Source organism: Sciurus carolinensis, chromosome 1 (assembly GCF_902686445.1).
Source record: "Sciurus carolinensis chromosome 1, mSciCar1.2, whole genome shotgun sequence".
Lineage (NCBI taxonomy): Eukaryota > Metazoa > Chordata > Mammalia > Rodentia > Sciuridae > Sciurus > Sciurus carolinensis.
The window spans coordinates 93,449,376-93,465,896 of record NC_062213.1 but is presented as its reverse complement, the minus strand read 5'-3'; the positions used below and the strand labels follow the sequence as shown (position 1 = coordinate 93,465,896).

At 52.0% G+C, this 16,521-nt stretch overlaps 2 protein-coding genes across 4 annotated transcripts; both read right to left on the bottom strand.

Annotated features, from left to right (window-relative positions):
- Positions 1–217: 217 nt before the first annotated feature.
- Positions 218–4,688, bottom strand: Mrpl24 (mitochondrial ribosomal protein L24). Of its 3 annotated transcripts, none has more exons than XM_047548501.1 (7): positions 4,530–4,662; positions 4,111–4,157; positions 1,467–1,710; positions 1,288–1,383; positions 976–1,079; positions 561–691; positions 218–448 (listed from the first exon to the last, which is right to left on the bottom strand). In XM_047548501.1, the coding sequence occupies exons 3-7, from the start codon at positions 1,647–1,649 to the stop codon at positions 312–314; spliced, it is 651 nt and encodes a 216-aa protein (XP_047404457.1). In that variant the 5' UTR covers positions 1,650–1,710; positions 4,111–4,157; positions 4,530–4,662; the 3' UTR covers positions 218–311. The 3 variants fall into 3 exon arrangements, with proteins under 3 accessions (XP_047404457.1, XP_047404467.1, XP_047404449.1); XM_047548511.1 differs by having other exon boundaries at positions 4,111–4,151; positions 4,530–4,640; XM_047548493.1 differs by lacking the exon at positions 4,111–4,157 and having other exon boundaries at positions 4,530–4,688.
- A 1,762-nt stretch (positions 4,689–6,450) lies between these two features.
- Positions 6,451–16,243, bottom strand: Hdgf (heparin binding growth factor). The gene is made up of 6 exons (XM_047523433.1): positions 15,849–16,243; positions 9,539–9,615; positions 9,245–9,383; positions 8,402–8,587; positions 7,912–8,126; positions 6,451–7,723 (listed from the first exon to the last, which is right to left on the bottom strand). The coding sequence occupies exons 1-6, from the start codon at positions 15,933–15,935 to the stop codon at positions 7,717–7,719; spliced, it is 711 nt and encodes a 236-aa protein (XP_047379389.1). The 5' UTR covers positions 15,936–16,243; the 3' UTR covers positions 6,451–7,716.
- Positions 16,244–16,521: the final 278 nt, after the last annotated feature.

Below are 16,521 nucleotides of genomic sequence, written 5' to 3'. Positions count from 1 at the left end.
TGCTCAGCTTTTGTTGCTCAGAGATCTTTGTTGAAACCTTTCTCTTCTTTTGGTTTCCACTCCAGAGTATGCAGGCCCTGTCCTCTGGGAGGGCTTCCTTCAGGTTGGCTACCTTTTAGCCATGTTCCATGCCAAAAGGAGGACAGAGGCTCCTTCCTGGAGGCCCTGGATGTGGCCTGTGAGCTAGGGTATCACTCTAGCACAGACAGCAGCTGCATGTCGGAAGACTAATGGCACTTTATTGGTGTCTGAGAATAGTGCCTTGGCCTTCAAGGCTAAGATAAAAGCAGGAGAAGCTGCTTTCCCTAGACTCAATACCAATAGACTTTCTTGTGTTTCCGGGTCTCCTGGATCCCCATTGCCTCCATCACCTCTTCCTCCAGTGTCTTTAGACGAGGCACGTAAGTTCTTTCTAGAGCATCTTCCACTGATGTGTCTTTGGGGCCATCTGTTGAGTCAGAGGAAAGGAAATGGGGGGTGGGGGTTGCCAACTTGTCTAAACATCCTTTACTCTCATTCCTACTGCCCCCATCCTCTCCTTGCCCCTCACCCAGTCTCACCAATCCATGTTTCAGGAACAATGCCATCAGCTCTGGGAAACTCAGGTTTGGGGATAATTCTTCCTGATCTTGTGGAGACCCGTACCCGCTCTCCTGCCTCAGTAAATCTCCACTCAATTTCAGTTGGTTTCCTGGTAAATAGAAAAAATGAGTGTGACCTGGAAGCCAGGTTCTCTGGCCACACTCTAACCCAAAAGTGGAGTCAGTGGTTGAAAACACAAAGGCTTTCACCCTGTTTCTCTATCTCTACTGGGGTCACCCACAGGGAACTGTGGCTAGGTGATGGACCCCTTAACATCTAGAGCATCCAACCTACCATTCCCTTTGGATAAATGGGCTACCCATCCCTAGCTATGGTCAACACCTTCATGGACTTGAGGGTAAGGAGTTATCTAACCAGAGACCATGTGCTTGCCTGTCCACAGGATCCACAAGTTTGACCTGGTGGTGGAGCAAAGGGGCTTCACTAGGGATCATGGTTCCCCGAGAATCCTTCGTCTTGCCAATGTAGCGGAAATGCTGTCCAAGAGAGGGGTAGCTGTGTCAGGAAGCATGGAGTGTCAAAGGGACTTACCCACTGCTGCTCAGCATATTTAGCCCACACTAAAAAGTAAAAGGTTCAGTTTCACACCTATTCCCTCAAGCCAATCTCTTCACCCTGTGCTGCTCTTAATGAAGAGGGACAGATGGGACAGACTTCCTGAGTGTCCTCATCCTCTCTACTTACTGTGTTCAGTCCCTCTAGGACTACCCAATTTCGCTGCCGGATAACTTGAACCACTCTGCCTTGCTTCCCAGCATCCTTGCCTTCTAGGATCTCCACCTGTGGGAAGGCATGAGGATCAGGGAGGGGGATCCTTGCCCAGGAGCTTCCCCATCACTCTCTCCCCTGTCTGAGGCGCTCACCATGTCCCCACAGAACAGATGCCAGTCTTCATCAGAGATGGGTTCCACAACCACAGGGCGCCTCCTGGTCCATGGGGGGTTCTTCCTCTTGTCTGCCAGGGAGCCTGGGCGGCTCATCCCATAGCGGTAGTGAGGGGGCAGAGTGACCTTGGACGCCAAAGCCAGCAGTACAGACAGACGCATAGCTAGAAGCTGTGAGAAATCCCCTTGCCAGTGAAAGATTCAGAAACTTTCTTTGTTAACTCTGGGAAGGGGATAAAAGAGGACAGAGAAGCAAGGAAAGGAACATCTTTAAAGCACTAAATTGCTCATTATATCTCATCTCATTGAATTCTCATAAGATGATACTTATCTTCACTTTACAAATAAGAACAGAGAGATTAACTTGCCAGTGGTCACAAAGCTAAAGTGTGAGGAAATCATTCAAACCCACACATATCTGACTTTGAAGTTAAAAATAAAAAATTCATTGAGGCCAAGGACCCTGATATCTACCCCACTTCTACATCCAGCAGATCCAAGTAGATCTTGGCACATAGTAGGTACACAAAAGAATTATTAAGTAAAATACATGGAACACAGGATAGGAAGAAAATAGGTAATGGAATAAACTACTGGCATAAGGTTCAAAGGCAGGCAGTTATAAGACAATGAACAAAGAGGTAGCAGAGAGAAAAATTGGAGCAAAAATGTCCCTATCCCACTTCCATCTCTATCCTCAAGACTGGAAATAACTACTCCCCAAGATGACTTCTTTTCTAAGGGAAAAAGACCCACCGTGGGGTTTCCACTGAACGTTCTGGATATATTGTGCAAGCTAGTGGGGTCTAGACTCTTTTAAGGTTGGTGGGGCACAAATTTCCCAATTAAGTATGTTATAAGCCTTCCAAGTTTGGGTGGTGGACTAAATTAGTGGGTTAGTAAAAGAACTGGCAAAAATAATAAGGAGTAGCCAGGTACAGTTGTGTATGCTATAATCCCAGCAACTCCAGAAGCTGAGGCTGGAAGATCCCAAGTTCAAGGACAGCCTCAGCAATTCAGTAAGCTCTAAGCAACTTGGCGAAACCTCTCTCAAAAAAGTAGAAAGAGCTGAGGTTGTAGCTCAGTGGTAAAGGATCCCTGAGTTCAATTCCCAATACCAAAATGAAAAAAATAAAATAAGGGCTGGGGATGTAGTTCAGTGGTAGAGTACATACTTAGCTTGTATAAGGTCCTGGGTTTAATCCCCAGTACTGCAAAAAATCAGTCAAACTCCTCAGTTTACTGACCACTAGCTATTTCTATGTACCATGCTAGGTGCTTTGCTGTATCATGATTTAAACCAAAGGAGAAGTGATAAAGAAGTTACATTAGGGCTGGGGAGATAGCTCAGTTGGTAGAGTGCTTGCAGTGCAAGCACAAGGCCCTGGGTTCGATCCCCAGCACCCCAAAAAAAAAAAAAAAAAAGAAGTTACATTAATCTTGTCTTGTAGATAAGGATGAACCTACCTTCCAAATATTAATAAAATGCACTATAATGGCATAAAGAGCCCTGGACTGGGGAGTCAGACCATTTGACTCCTTAATGTCATCTGGGTTCCAGAGTCTGTTCTTTTGCTGTGATCCTAGACAAAAAAAACTTCTGAGCCTGTTTCACCATCCATAAAAAATTTACAAGGCTCTTGGTGTCATTTATTTTTAATATTTTAACAAAGCAAGGTGCAGGATAATGTGACTAGTATCCCTTTTGGATAAATTAATCATATATATATAATATATATAATACATATTACACATATGTAATACATTTTATACTACACATATATAATACATGTAAGTATACTTATTATGTAATATATATTCTGCTGTGGGCTTAAATATTTATGGGAAAGAAAGAAACTAAAGAACTGGTTTTGGGGAAGAACTATTTGAGAGGGCTGTTAATTTCCACTTTGTTTCTTTCCATAACATTTACATTTTCTAACCGTGTGCATTTTTTAAAAAATCAACTAGCTTAAATGAAGAGTGAAATATTTGTTGTTTTTTTCTTTATATATCTTGGTATGAGGGTGTAACTCAGTGGTAGAGTGCGTGCCTAGCATGTGTGAAGCTCTGGGTTCAATCCCCGGCAACACACACACACAAAGTACATACATCTCAGTAAGAAAATCTTTTAAAAGGCCCAATGTTATTATAAATTAATGCCAGGTGAATTAAGGGCCCAAGTATTACTATTCGGACTCAATAAATGATGACAAAGCAGTACTATGGGACAAGCCTAATGCTGGGAATTTCAATATTCCTCATACTTGGTCTTCACATTGCCCAGGGAAAGAGACTGTCAGGTCCAAGTACCATATGTCCCTTTTATAGACAAGGAAATCAAAGCCCTGCGAGCTGGAATGGTTTGCCCTAGTTCATACAGCTTAACAGGAGCAGGGTCAATCATAAAACTCAAGTCACTTGCATGGAGGGCTGCACCGAATTCTTTAACTCATTTTGTTCCATAGCTCCAGACGTGGGAAACGTATAGAAACTTACATGCAACATATAATAAAATCATATAACATATAATGATATCAGGAAGAATATACAACAATTATAATATTAATTGACATAATAACATATAAGCTCTAGATTGTGATTTCCAACCTATTTTTAATACCTCTGTGTCAATTTCGTTGAAATATTCGCAGAACTGGAAACCTGGAACTTAATGGGTTAAGCCGGTCATTCTAGTTCTGAGGCTCTGGGAGATCCCCGGAGCTGGCCCAGCACAGCACCTAGCACGCCCCTTAGACCTTTCCCTTCTGTTCCCTCCACAATCTGTAGAAATTGGTGCCCCTTCCGCAGAGGGGCTTTCAATGCGTGCTCTAGATGCACAGTGCAAGCTCGTGGGGCTGACCGTTTGATTGCCTCTCAGGTCACGACTTCCCCGCCAGCCTCATCCCCAGTGCGGACCCGGACCCTAGAAATTATCAGGCCCCAGCACTCTTCAGCACCCGCCCGCTCCAAGCTTTCAGTGCAAAAAAACCTCGGGGGTGACTATGCCACAGCCAGGGAAAAGGAAAGCCCTTCCCGCACCTGCCTCCCGATGAACTGTAACACGTCTAGGCTAAACGGCGGTCACCTCCCTTCCCACTGCACCGCCGAGCCTCCACAGATCACCTCTGCACATGGGGCCTCGGCCCCGCTCGTCCTCGCCTAACGGACTTTTGGGAATTGTAGTCTAATTGCAGAACGGAAGCTCAATAAAGAATCTAGCCTCTCAACACGAGGGGAGCTGTAGTCCGTCGCAGCAAAATAAGGCGGAAACAGGAAGCTTGACCGAGGATAGGAAATTAAGAGGGTAAGAACACCATGAAGCATGTCGGGAATTGAAGGCGAAGAGTGATAGGATGACGCGACTGTTACATTCCTGCGCATGCTCAGTGTGGAAGCCGCTGGGAATTGTAGTTTCTCGAGAGGATGGCTCCATTTTCTAGGTGGTTGTGGCTTCCTGTTCAAAGCATAACTTTTTTTTTTTTTTTCCTGGCGAGACTAATCATTTCTGCCCCCACCCTTCTCTTCTGAAGGTTAGGGCAGACCCCAAAACTATCATAGAATTTTTGGAGTAAGGGATGAGACATGGGCCCTTCCACTGCTAGATGATCTATACACAAAATGTCAGATATGGAAGGAAACTCAAGATGATTTAATCCAGGGGGTCCACATAGTTTGGAAAGTACTGAGAGGATTCGACCTTGTCAACCTCCTCCCTTATCATCACATGACCATTATGGATGGCAAGCATTCCTAAGGAAATTATGCATGCAGACCAGATTTCAACCTATTTAACTGGATTTGACCCTTGTCTTCCACAATAATCAGGTGAAATATTTTCTTTCATTACCAGGAGTTTGGTGATCAGCAAGAGGGCCTTGGGGCAGCTACCCCCTCTAGCCTGTCCATTGTGTGTCAGCAGCTGCAGTGAACAAACAAATCAGTGACGAGAATAGCCCGAGGAAATAGTGATCTTTGTTCTTGGATGTGCAGAACTGAGAAAGCATCTCCTGACTAGGTGATTAGGATCAAATGTGCGTCATTGGGCCACAAACCTCCCTCCACCTAAGAGAAGGCGCCCACCAGTCTGATCACTCGTCTTATGTAAACTGCCCCAAAGCAGCCTCCCAGCAAGATGGACTTTGCACAAAAGCCCTCCATCTTCTTGGTCAAATGGCTTCTCAAATAGTAGCATTCCTTGCCTCAACACCTTGTCTTTTAACTGGCCTGTCATGTGGCAAGCAGCCCAAGACCAGTAACAGTAGCATTAGCAGGAAGAAAGGTTCTCTTCACCTATCTTTGGCCTGCCCTTGGGGTCAAAGTTGTTTCTACAACCAGCCTAAAGCATCCAGTTCCATGACCATGTTGGCTGTGGCTGATACTGCCACATTCCTATGCCCCATTTATTGTACAATTTTATTTTAAACCCTCCTAGATAGATGCTCACCAGGAAAGCTGAGTCGGTGACTGGGCAGAAGCGGTAGAATGGATAATGTGTTTTATTGTACTACTGTCCTCATGTGGAATACAGGATTCTTTTTTTTTGGCCGTGAGAGGACTAGAGATTGAACTGTGGGGTGTTCTACCACTGAGTTACACCCAACACTTCTTATTTTTTCTTTTTGCAGTGCTGGGGATCGAACCCAGGGCCTTGTGCTTGCAAGGCAAGCACTCTACCGACTGAGCTATCTCCCCAACCCTTATTTTTTCTTTTGAGACAGGGTCTCACTAAGTTGCTGAGGATGGCCTCGAACTTGGCATCCTCCTGCCTCTGCCTCCCAAGTCGTTGGAATTACAGGTGTATACCACACCCAGCTTTTAGAATTCTGAGTTTCTAATGGCTGGGGAATACAGGAGGCTGATACCCCCTAAAGGTGGTTTGTAAATCATCTGCATTCCCTTCTCCCACTCCCCTTCTTCAGTTAACCAATACACCCCAAAAGAAATCAGTCAATATCCAATGTAGTAATCAACGGGTTTTATTTTCCTAAAACTGAAATTGTCTACGGTTCTCAGAGCTAAACTTCCAAAGCTACCGTCAGCAATTTTTCATGAGAGCCCAAGGGAGGGGGCAAAGAGAAGAGACGAGACGAAAAGAGGCAGAGACCACTAGTAAGAGGCTGGGAAAGGGCATGTCCCTGTCCTCTCAGTGGGTTACAAATCGATCTGGTGGCAACACTGAGGGGACCAAGTCAGGGGAACTGGATGGGAAATGACACCAGAAGGAACACCAAAGCCCCAGCAACAAAAAGAAAGTCATCAAGCCCCAAACAGAAGGGGAACCACCCAGTGCACCTCAGAAATGGGGGCAATGGTGGGGAAGAAGAGGGCAGAATGGGGAGCACAAGAAGGGCTGGGGGATTAAATTTTTTTTTTTTTGTAATTTTCTTTTATTAAAAACATCTCCTAAAAAATGTCTTTTCCTTTATGTCTGGGTGACATATGTGACTGTAGGCTGGCCTTGAGCACTGTGAGGAGAGGGAATAGGGCAGCTAGGGTCTCCCCAGGGCATCCCATCTGACCCCAGAGATCTAAAGGGGAACAGACACTCAACACTCCCACCTAAATGGGTGAAGTCAGCCCTTCAGATCTTATTTATGTCCTTGGCCCAAACAACTTGGAAGCCCCAAAGTCTTTTGACAATAAACTACAACTCCCAGAATTCCTGGGGTCAGTAAAATAGGTGTTATCAATCATAAAGAATTTCTGGGAGCCCCTCCCCTACAAGCTGTCCCATTTTCCCTGAATCCAGGCAGCTGGGAAAATAGGTGTGGGAGCTCCAGAGATGTCCACCTTCCTGGGATTGCCCCTCCCAGGCCCCAGGAGCCCACGTGCTGTTCACACTCCTTCTCTTCCACTTCTGCCCCTGATCTTAACCCAGAGGCCCAAAATGCCTAGGGGGCAGGAGAGGAAGGTCAGGTGGAAACAGGGGCTCAGGCCCCAACAGAAGTTCTGGGAAACAGCTCCAAGCAGGAAGGGACACAATGGCCTCATCTCATCCTTGGGAGCAGAAAACATGGCCCTGACTCAGATCACGGGGTATGTAGGAACCTGGAGGTGAGGGCCAGGTCAATCTCTGGAGGGTGGGCTTAAAGTGGGGACAGTGAATGGAGGAGGAGAATGGTTGGGTGGGAAAAGGGTTCCCAGTTTGCAGGCCATGGCCAGTTTCCCCAGTAGCACCCAGACAGCAGCAGGAACGGGGCAGGGGCTCCTCTTGAAACATTGGTGGCTACAGGCTGCGGGGGAGGGTTGGAGGGGAGAAGGGTTAATGGGGTGGCCTTGGCCTGGCCTCACCCCAGCCAGTGCGGGTCTCCTGGGAGAACCCACCCGCCTCCCGGGTGGGAGGCTGACCACTGCAGGCCCTTCTCCTTTCTTCTGCAGGTGGCCGGGCCCTCCCAGTCCAGCTGCCAAAGGGCTCACTCACCTCTCATGATCTCTGATGCCTGGGACCTCAGCATCTTCCTTGGCAGTCTCTTCCTCTTCCTCTTCTTCCTCTGGGGGTCCCCGGCCTGAGCCGGGTTCAGAGGGGGTACTATTCTTCTCCACCTCCCCAGGGAGGGACCTCTCACTCTCCAAGGCAGCTGCCTCCTTTTCCTCCCCTTCAGTGTCTTCTGCCTCCTTGGGACGTTTAGGGGAGTCCTAGGCAGGATCGGCAGAGAGAGGCCATCAGCTGTGCACCTGTGTCCCCTACTCCCCTCAGGGGCTCCTTCCTGGACCAACACCCAGTCCCACAGTGTTGCAAAGACAACGCTTCCTGTGTCCCATCCCATCTTCTCAGCCTAGGGACTGCAAGACTAGGGGCTGGATCTCTCTGACTGGGGACTCCCTGAGGAAGAGTCCTGATGCTGTGGGGGTGCTCCACTGAGAATGCTCAAGGGCACGTGGGGTCGAGGCCCCAAGCAGCTGGCAGTTACCTCCAGAAGGTCCCCTGCTCTCCTCTTCAGTGCCCCCTTCTCGTTCTTCTCCTTGGTTGGCTCATCGATGACCAGCTTCCCTTCCTCATCACTGCTCCCCTCGGCATTCCCCTTCTTATCGCCATCACCCTCTGTGGCTTCAGGCTCTGGCTCAGGCTCTTCTGAGCAGCTCTTTTTCTGGGAAGACTGTGGCAGAGACAGCAGAGGCTGCTGAGTGGCACCAGCGACCGCCAGGTTGGGCCCCTTCCCCAGACCACCCCCTCAGCCACTCACTCCTTCCTTTTCCCACCTCGCCCCCGCCCCCACCCAGGTGCCCAGTCTCACAAGTGATTTGAGACCCACCTCTGTCGGATTAGCCCCGGGGTAAACCCACTGGCCGGGCAGGCAGGGCTCTGTGCAGGAGGGGGGAGGGCTGGAGCAGGAGGCAAAACCTCGGGTCAACTTCTCCCAAAGGGAGCTGGGACCCTTTCCCCGCCAACCCCCGCCCCCCACCCTCCCGCCTTGTCCTGCCCGGCTCACGAGCACCTCCTCCTGGAAGCTTTCATGGAAAGAGTAAGGCCATGTCCTGTCCTCATGCTGGGCCCCACAAAAGGCCTTATCCCACTTACCGCCTCTTCCTGTTCTTGACCCCTCCCCCCCAGATGCTGTCTGAGAGTGACCCTGATCACCACTACACAACACCCCAAGACCCCATCCCCTTAGGAAGCCCCACCCCACCACTCCAAGAGCTCCTACACCAAAAGCCCTGGTGTTCTGAAGACCGAGTGTCACCTGTGGCCTGGACTCCCGGAGCCCACAGCCACACCTGATTTCCAGGGGTCTTTGGGGCAGATAGCAGCTCACCTGGTAGCCCGAAGCCTTGACAGTAGGGTTGTTCTCGATCTCCCACAGCCCCTCGCTGAACCCTTTCCTCTTGTTGGGCTTGCCAAACTTCTCCTTGGACTCCTCGTAAGGGAAGAGGTCTTTGGGGCCCAGGAATGCCCTGGTGAGAGATGGGAGACTGTGCTCTCGAGCCCCTCACTGCCCCTGAGCTGCAACAGCCCGACATGGAGGGGGCGCTGTCACCACCTCTCTCTCTCTCCCCAAAGTGGCCCCCCCATAGCATCTCCCCACACACCCAGCTGACCCCTCACTCACGTCTCGTGGGTCCCGAAAAAAAAGACTTGATATTTGTTGGCGGTTGATTTCACTGCAGCCTCAGGCATCTCATCAATCTGGGGTGAGATGAGGGAGGTGAGTGTGACCTGGGGTCCCAAGGTCTTCAGTCTGAGCTGGCAGGGGCACTGACCTCTCAGGCCAGGCAGAGTGGGGACCCCGAGGATCACCAAGGAGATTTATGAACCATTTTTAGAACTCGAACTTGGTTCCAATCAAGCCAAACATGAAAGTCTAACAGAAACCTTAAGAGTCCCCTCCTTCTCCTTCAGAACTAGACAGCACCTGTTCCCCACCATGGCCAGGTCCCTACCTCAAAGCTCCACATCTGTCACCCACTCTGGTCCAATCACTGACACCTCTTTTGCCTGTACTACAGCTTTGACCTCTTCTCTCAGTTTCCTTTCTTGCCCTGCTACAATTTCAAAATGCTGATCCAAGCATCTTCTTCCCTTTCAATAAGGTGTCACAACTAGGGCTACCTGTTCCACCTCTTCTCCACAACTGCAGGGTCTGAATCTCAACTCTGCCACCCATAACTTGACCTCGGGCAACTCACTGAACCTTTCTGCCTCAGTTTCAACGACCAAATGGAGACAGTCACAATATTTAAGTCACAGGGTTGTGGGGTTTGATGAACATAGCCTGGCATATGACAGGCCCAAGGAGTGTTTGTGATCAACCCCTCCCAGGATGTTGCCCCTCCTATTCTTGTTGACACAGTCCTTTCAGTCCCTCAAACTCACTAGCTCCTGATCACCCTTCCAACCTCAGCTCCATCATCACTTCCTCCAGAATGCTTCCCCATTTCCTGACCCAGTCAGCTCCCAGGAAAAACTCTCCCCTAGCACCTCTCCTTCACAGTTCCAGTTTTACACTGATTCAAATTACTCAATTGTCTATGTGGGTTATATCCAGCCCTGAAGTCAGAGAACATAATAGGTGCACCAAAAAATACTTAAATGAATCTATACAGATAAAAACAGACTGCCCTGGCTGAAGTGGAGGGGTGAGGCCAGAGGGCTACCTATTCAATTCCCAGCTCTAGCAGCAGCCCCAAAGTCTTCTGGGGAACACTAAACCACCAAAGTAGTCAAATCCTTTATTTTACAGATGAGGAAACTGAGGTCAGAAAAAAAGTGAAGTGATTTGCCCAAAATAACAGGGCAAATTAATGAGGCCCAGATATCACACCTGTACCTCCTGACTTGATCCCCTGCTCCACATGTCCTGCCCTAGAAGATCAGTAGAGGAGGTGCAGAGGTCTGAGGTCAGGGGAATGTAAGAGAGGCAGTGTCCTACAGATCAGGGCCAGGAAGCTCAAGACAAGCGGAGTTGGGGGTTGTGTGGGGGTGGGGTGGGGACGGGACGGGACTACAACTCCCAGCAACACTTGCAACAGCCCCAGCAGCCTGGCTTCCCGCCGGACAGAGGCCAGGTGGCCATGTTGACTGGGGCCCCAGACGCAGACAGGAGAGAGACAGGCGAAGGCAGTGATTAGCACACAGAGAGAGGGACTGAGAGCCTGACTGGGGATCTGGGGAGACAAGGAGGCTGGGAATGAGCTGAGACACACCCAGGAGGGGGGTGGGGCCCTGGCATGAATCTGAGGGGCATCTTGCCCTAGACTTGGTAGTCTTCAAGCTCCTGGGCGCCTCCCCCGCCTTGCCCCGTGGCCTCTGGGGACAGAGGTCCAGCCCCTCCCCCCAGGAAGGCCCAGCACAAACTGGGCCCTCCCTACAACCAGGAGACGCTGGGGTGTGAGAGCAGGGGGTGGAAAGGCACGCAGTTCCCCCCACAAACACGATCCCCATCGCCATGACAACCCAACCCCGCCCCCGGGGCCACTCAGCAACCAGGAATGTGACCGCCCCTCCCCCCAGGCCCTCTATCCGGATTGGGGAGGAGGGGACACTAAAACACACCCCACCCCCAAGCCTGGAGTCTGGCACCTGGGTCCCCGGCTGTGCTCGAAACCACAGCTAGGGCTGGAGGTTCGGGTGGGGGGGACTTGCTCTCAGGAAGCAGACCTGGAGTGGGGGCAGGGGCGGAGGCTGGATAGGACACCTGACTCCGGTTACCAGCAGGCTTCCCACCCTCCACTCAGAGGGGGAGGCAAAAAACAAAATGAGGGCCTCCAGGGCTTAAAGATCCCAGGAGACAGGGATAGGACAATAATAGCAAAGGCCGGTCCCTGGCCTCCCTCTGGTGGATCAGTGCGCACGCAGGTGGGGACCAAAGGGTCTAAGGTTGGAGGTGCTGCAGGAAACTTTTGATCGCTGCGGTTCAGGTCCACACCTGTGCCAGCGCATGGATGTGCTCATGGTAAATGTGCTAAAAGAAGAGAAACTGAGGCTCAGGAAGAGGGGACAGGTAGGGGAGAGTCGGAAAGGAGGAGCCAGGAGGTTGCCTTCAGGAGCACCCACTGCAGAGCACCTGGCTATTCCAGTTTCCTATGGCAAGCAAACTCAGATAACTGAACCTGAGCAGTGTGGCAGGGGACCCAGAAGGCCACCAGCTGCCCAGCCCCAGGGGTGGGGAGAAATAAAAGAACGGATGGAATTAAAAATAGAATGAGACACACCAGATACACCCTCCCTGCTGACTTCCAGCTACATAAAGGATGGGTCTAGAAGAAAGAGGGCAAAGGACAGGGCTTGGGCAAGATGGGCATCTTCCCCCAAAGGAGTCATTCCACACACGCCTCCCACCTTGAATGCAGGCACTGGGGGGAAGGGCCATTAGGGGATGGAATAAAATTCTCAATCCCTCAAAAAGGGGGAGAAAACCCCTTCTGTAAGGGCACCTCCACCCCTCAAGCTACAAAGGAAGTGTTTTCTTGCATTTCCTAGACACACAGGAGCCCTGTCCCCCAATAAGTTTGTTTTCCAGGTGATGCCTTCATATCCAGGCTGTGACTCAGAACCTGTGAGTCAAGGATAAGTGGGTCAGGGTGGGGCCAGATGTGGAGACCCCACTGCACCCCCCCCACATACACTAGCCAACGGGGAAGGGGACTCTTCAACCTCTCGGCCATTCCAAGGATCCAGGGAAGTTAGTTCTCAGGTCAGCCCATCCACCCACAGCCCCACCTCCTTGGCAATGCCCAACTCCATCATCCACGCCTGAGAGCCTGAAACCCCATCCCGCCAAGCCCTCGAGGCCTACCGAGGGATCTGAAGGATTGGGGGAGGAATGCACATGGCCCCCCAGCCTTGGACCAAAAGCAGGCTCAGGATCACCTACCTACCCAACGCTTAGAAGGGCAGAGGGAAGGCAAAGTGCACTTTGGCTATCAGCCAGGCTCTGACCACCACCACACCCAAGATCAGGACTGACCTAACCCAGGAACCAAAAAATCGGGCGTGGGGAGTGGAAAGGCAATTCAGACAGTTGGGGCCAGGAAGTGTGGCAAGCCCAAGGGCAGAGAATAGAAGGTAGTGAGTGGGAGGAGGCAGACAGAGGGAAGATGGGGAGGTCCTTGGGGCTGCTCAGGACTGTTTTCTGGGATTATGAAACAGGAAGTAAAAAGAGGAGGAAGGAACCTTGGGGAGAAATCCCTGAATGTTGGAGGTTAAATTGTTAAGTGCTTGGAGATCCCCCAGGAACTTAGGCAGAAGGAAGAGAGAAGGGAGAAGGTTAAGATGGAGTCACACCACCCTTTAAGGCAGGTCCTGCCACCACGTGGCCCTTCTAGTCTCTCCCAGAATCACCCATCCTCCTCAGCAGCAGGGACTGAGGAAAGCAAGGTCCAAGCTGAGGACTCTGGTTGCCCACCAGGGCACCTGGTCATGGAGGTTCCTTACTCTCATGTTTCTCAGAACTGGGTCCCTCCAGCTCTGCCACCATTAGGGTCTGAGATAGGATCCAAGGTATGGTGAGGAGACTCAGCATTGTCTTCTCTTTTTTGAACTTTGTTCTTTTAGGGATCAAGGGAGATATATCTGGTAGGTAAAAGTCTTAGGTGTATCCCTCCCCAAATTGTAACCATCAATAGCCAAAGCCACTGAAGTGTTAGGCTTTATCTCTTTGAGATTCAGTTCAACTTCCCTACCCCAACTTTATCAAAAAAAGGTCCAGGTCTCTGACCAGCGAGTGGTAGAGGACTTGCCTACCACGTTTGAAGCCCTGGATTCAATCTTCAATTCCCACTACCAAAAAAAAAAAAAAAAAAAAAAAAAACAGGAAAAAAATACAATGAAAAGATCCAGTGCCGGGTGTGGTGGCGCACACCTGTAAACCCAATGGCTCAGGAGGACTGCAAGTTCAAAGTCAGCCTCAGCAAAAATGAGGCACAAAGCAACTCAGTGAGTCTCTAAATAAAATACAAAATAGGGCTGGGGATGTGGCTCAGTGTTGAGTCCCTGAGTTCAATCCCGGGTACCGGCCCCCTCCCCGCAAAAATGTAAGTCCAGGCCTCAATGGAGGAAGAAACTCTGCCTCCCCTATCCTACCCTCTGTCCTGGAAGTCCAGAGTAAAAGATGAAATGGATGGGTAACCCCAGTCCCAGACACTGCGCTCACTCCAAAGGACACCAGAAACCTGTCTTCCTCACAGGGCCACTGTGAGTCCTCTTAAGTGTTCCTATCCTTTTTCTCTTACCTGACCCAAAAGGGGTTTCCTGTAACCCACATTCTGGCTACTACCTCCTCCCCAGCCTCTGGACTTTGTCTCACCCCCAGGAGGGAAAAGCTGTAGAGACCTGGGTTCAGTTCTTGCCCTGCCCACCAGGGCCTTGGCACCTGGGCCAAGAAGCTAGTTGGATCAAAGGGTGCTGGGTAAAGTACATGAGTGTTCACAGGCCACACACGTTTGCGCATACATAAGCTGTGTATGGCTACTTCCACACAATGTCCCACTGCCTCAGCCCATTAGGAGGCCCTAGAAAATGGGAGAGCCCCACTTTTCTCTGCACTTCATTCCCATTCCAGGTCAGGCCTTATGTGATCCATCTGAAAGTCTCAGGGAACAGGAGCTCAAGGCATGTAGGATCAGACAGGCTCCTCAGGAGAGGGTACAGAATAAAAAGGGGTCTCGAATTTTTTCTGAGAGACCAAGTTGGTCTGATACACCCTGAACAGGACCCAGATAAGCCTGGGGCAATATCACAGGCTCAGAGTAGCCTCTGGGCCAGATAAACAGAGAGCCTCAATTCTGAGACGCAACCCAAAGCCACAAGATAGTCCTGTACTCGGCCCCCTCCCTCCAGCCCTTGGATTTCACTCTACAAGAGTCCTACCCTATGAGGGGCTGAGTCATGCCCTTGCTGGATACCAAAGGCCCCTCTACACTAACTCTAAAATAAGTTGCTGGGCCCCTGCCCCCCATGCCACCCCGACTCTCCTTCAGCAATTGGCAGTTTTCCATCCTCCATACTTAACCTATCTTGGTCCCTAGGGGAAAAGTGATAAACACAACAGGCTTGGCTTTGGGGCCCCACCCTCCCACCTGGCCAGGTGCTGGAAGGGGGGAGGCCCTTCTGTTGGCGGGCTGAAATCAACCACATGGCGGATACGGGACAATTCTGGCGGGAGATGCTCAAACGAGGAGCGGAGCAATTCAGACACCCCCACGGGGCCGTGCCGCCCTCAGACCCAAATTTGAGTTGGTGGAATATGGAGGAATACTTTTGTGGAGCTGAGGGCCGACGGATTCTGGCGGATAGATTCCAAGCCAGATGGATAGATCCCTTCTTACGCCATCCCCAACCATTCTTCGACCCTCCTAACTTCAGACCTCCTAGAGAGATATGCCCCAAGCCAAAGTTTTCCAGCAGCGAACTCCGCCTCCATTTAGCCCTCTCTGGGCTGGGACCCTTCGTAATAGTTTACCCAGGAAGAGGAGTCTGAACTGGGGGCGACAGTCAATGGAGAAAGTGGGGATCACAAGGGGAGTTCCAAAAGGGGATAGCGGCGGCGCCGGGGGGGGGGGGCGGTGGGAGGAGCTACACCACCGGCCCAAACGCAGACTGCGCGCCCGAAGCCTCGGCGACTATGGGGGCTGGGGGCGGAACTGAGCACGCGGAGCCGGGGCCGGGAAGTGACCGGCGCCCCCGGATCTCCACGCCGCGCACACGCCTCTACGCGCCGACGCCGTACCCTTCAGGTGTCGGCCCCCGCCCGCCCCCACCATTATATAACCCGCGGGTGGGCTCGAAGGCGGCTGCAAGAGTCTAGGACCCAGATGCCCCTGCCCCCCTCCACCCGCTCCACGCGGAGCGCTCGTGCCCTCCCGGGTGTTATGCAACCCAAGCCCGCAGGGGGATCGAGGGCGACGGGCCGCGCTACTCACCCGGGCCGGCCAGTGTGGGTAGCCCTTCATCTTGGCGAACACCAGGTCCCCGCATTTGTACTCCTTCTGCCGGTTGGATCGCGACATGGCGGGGCTCCGGGCACCCCGGGCTCCGCGCCGGGCCGGGAAGCGCGAGCCCAAGTTTGCGCGTGCGGCGGTGGCGGCGCCGCTCCGCTCCGGCCCTCGCGCGGCCCCCGCCTCGATGGTGGCCCCCGGCCCAAGCTCCGGCGCGGCCACGGCGTCTCCGCCCGCGCGCCGCACGGACGGGGCGGGCGCGGATCCGGGCAACGCTTCGGCGCGGTGGGTGCGCGCTCGTGCAGTTGTTTGTGTTTGAAATTCAATTGCTCCCTCCTCTATGCGAGGCCTCTTCCTCCACCCCCCGCCCGGTCCCACTCCTCCTCCTCCTCCTCCCTCCTCCCGGGCCCACTCCTCCTCCTCCCCCCTCCGCGCTCCCTCCCGTGGTGGTTTGATGCGTGCAGCTGCTTGACGCCCAGTGCCTGCCACAGCCCGGCGCCCAACCTGGAGCCGCCTGGCGGCGCGTGGCGACACAGGCCTGAGGAGCTGATCGCCGAGCACGCCGAGCGGGCTTTGTGTGCCTGCTGTCGGTGGGTGCCTGCCCGCCCGGGAGGAGCTGGCGCCCGGCTGGACGGAGCGGCCCTCGCCCCTCCCCCGA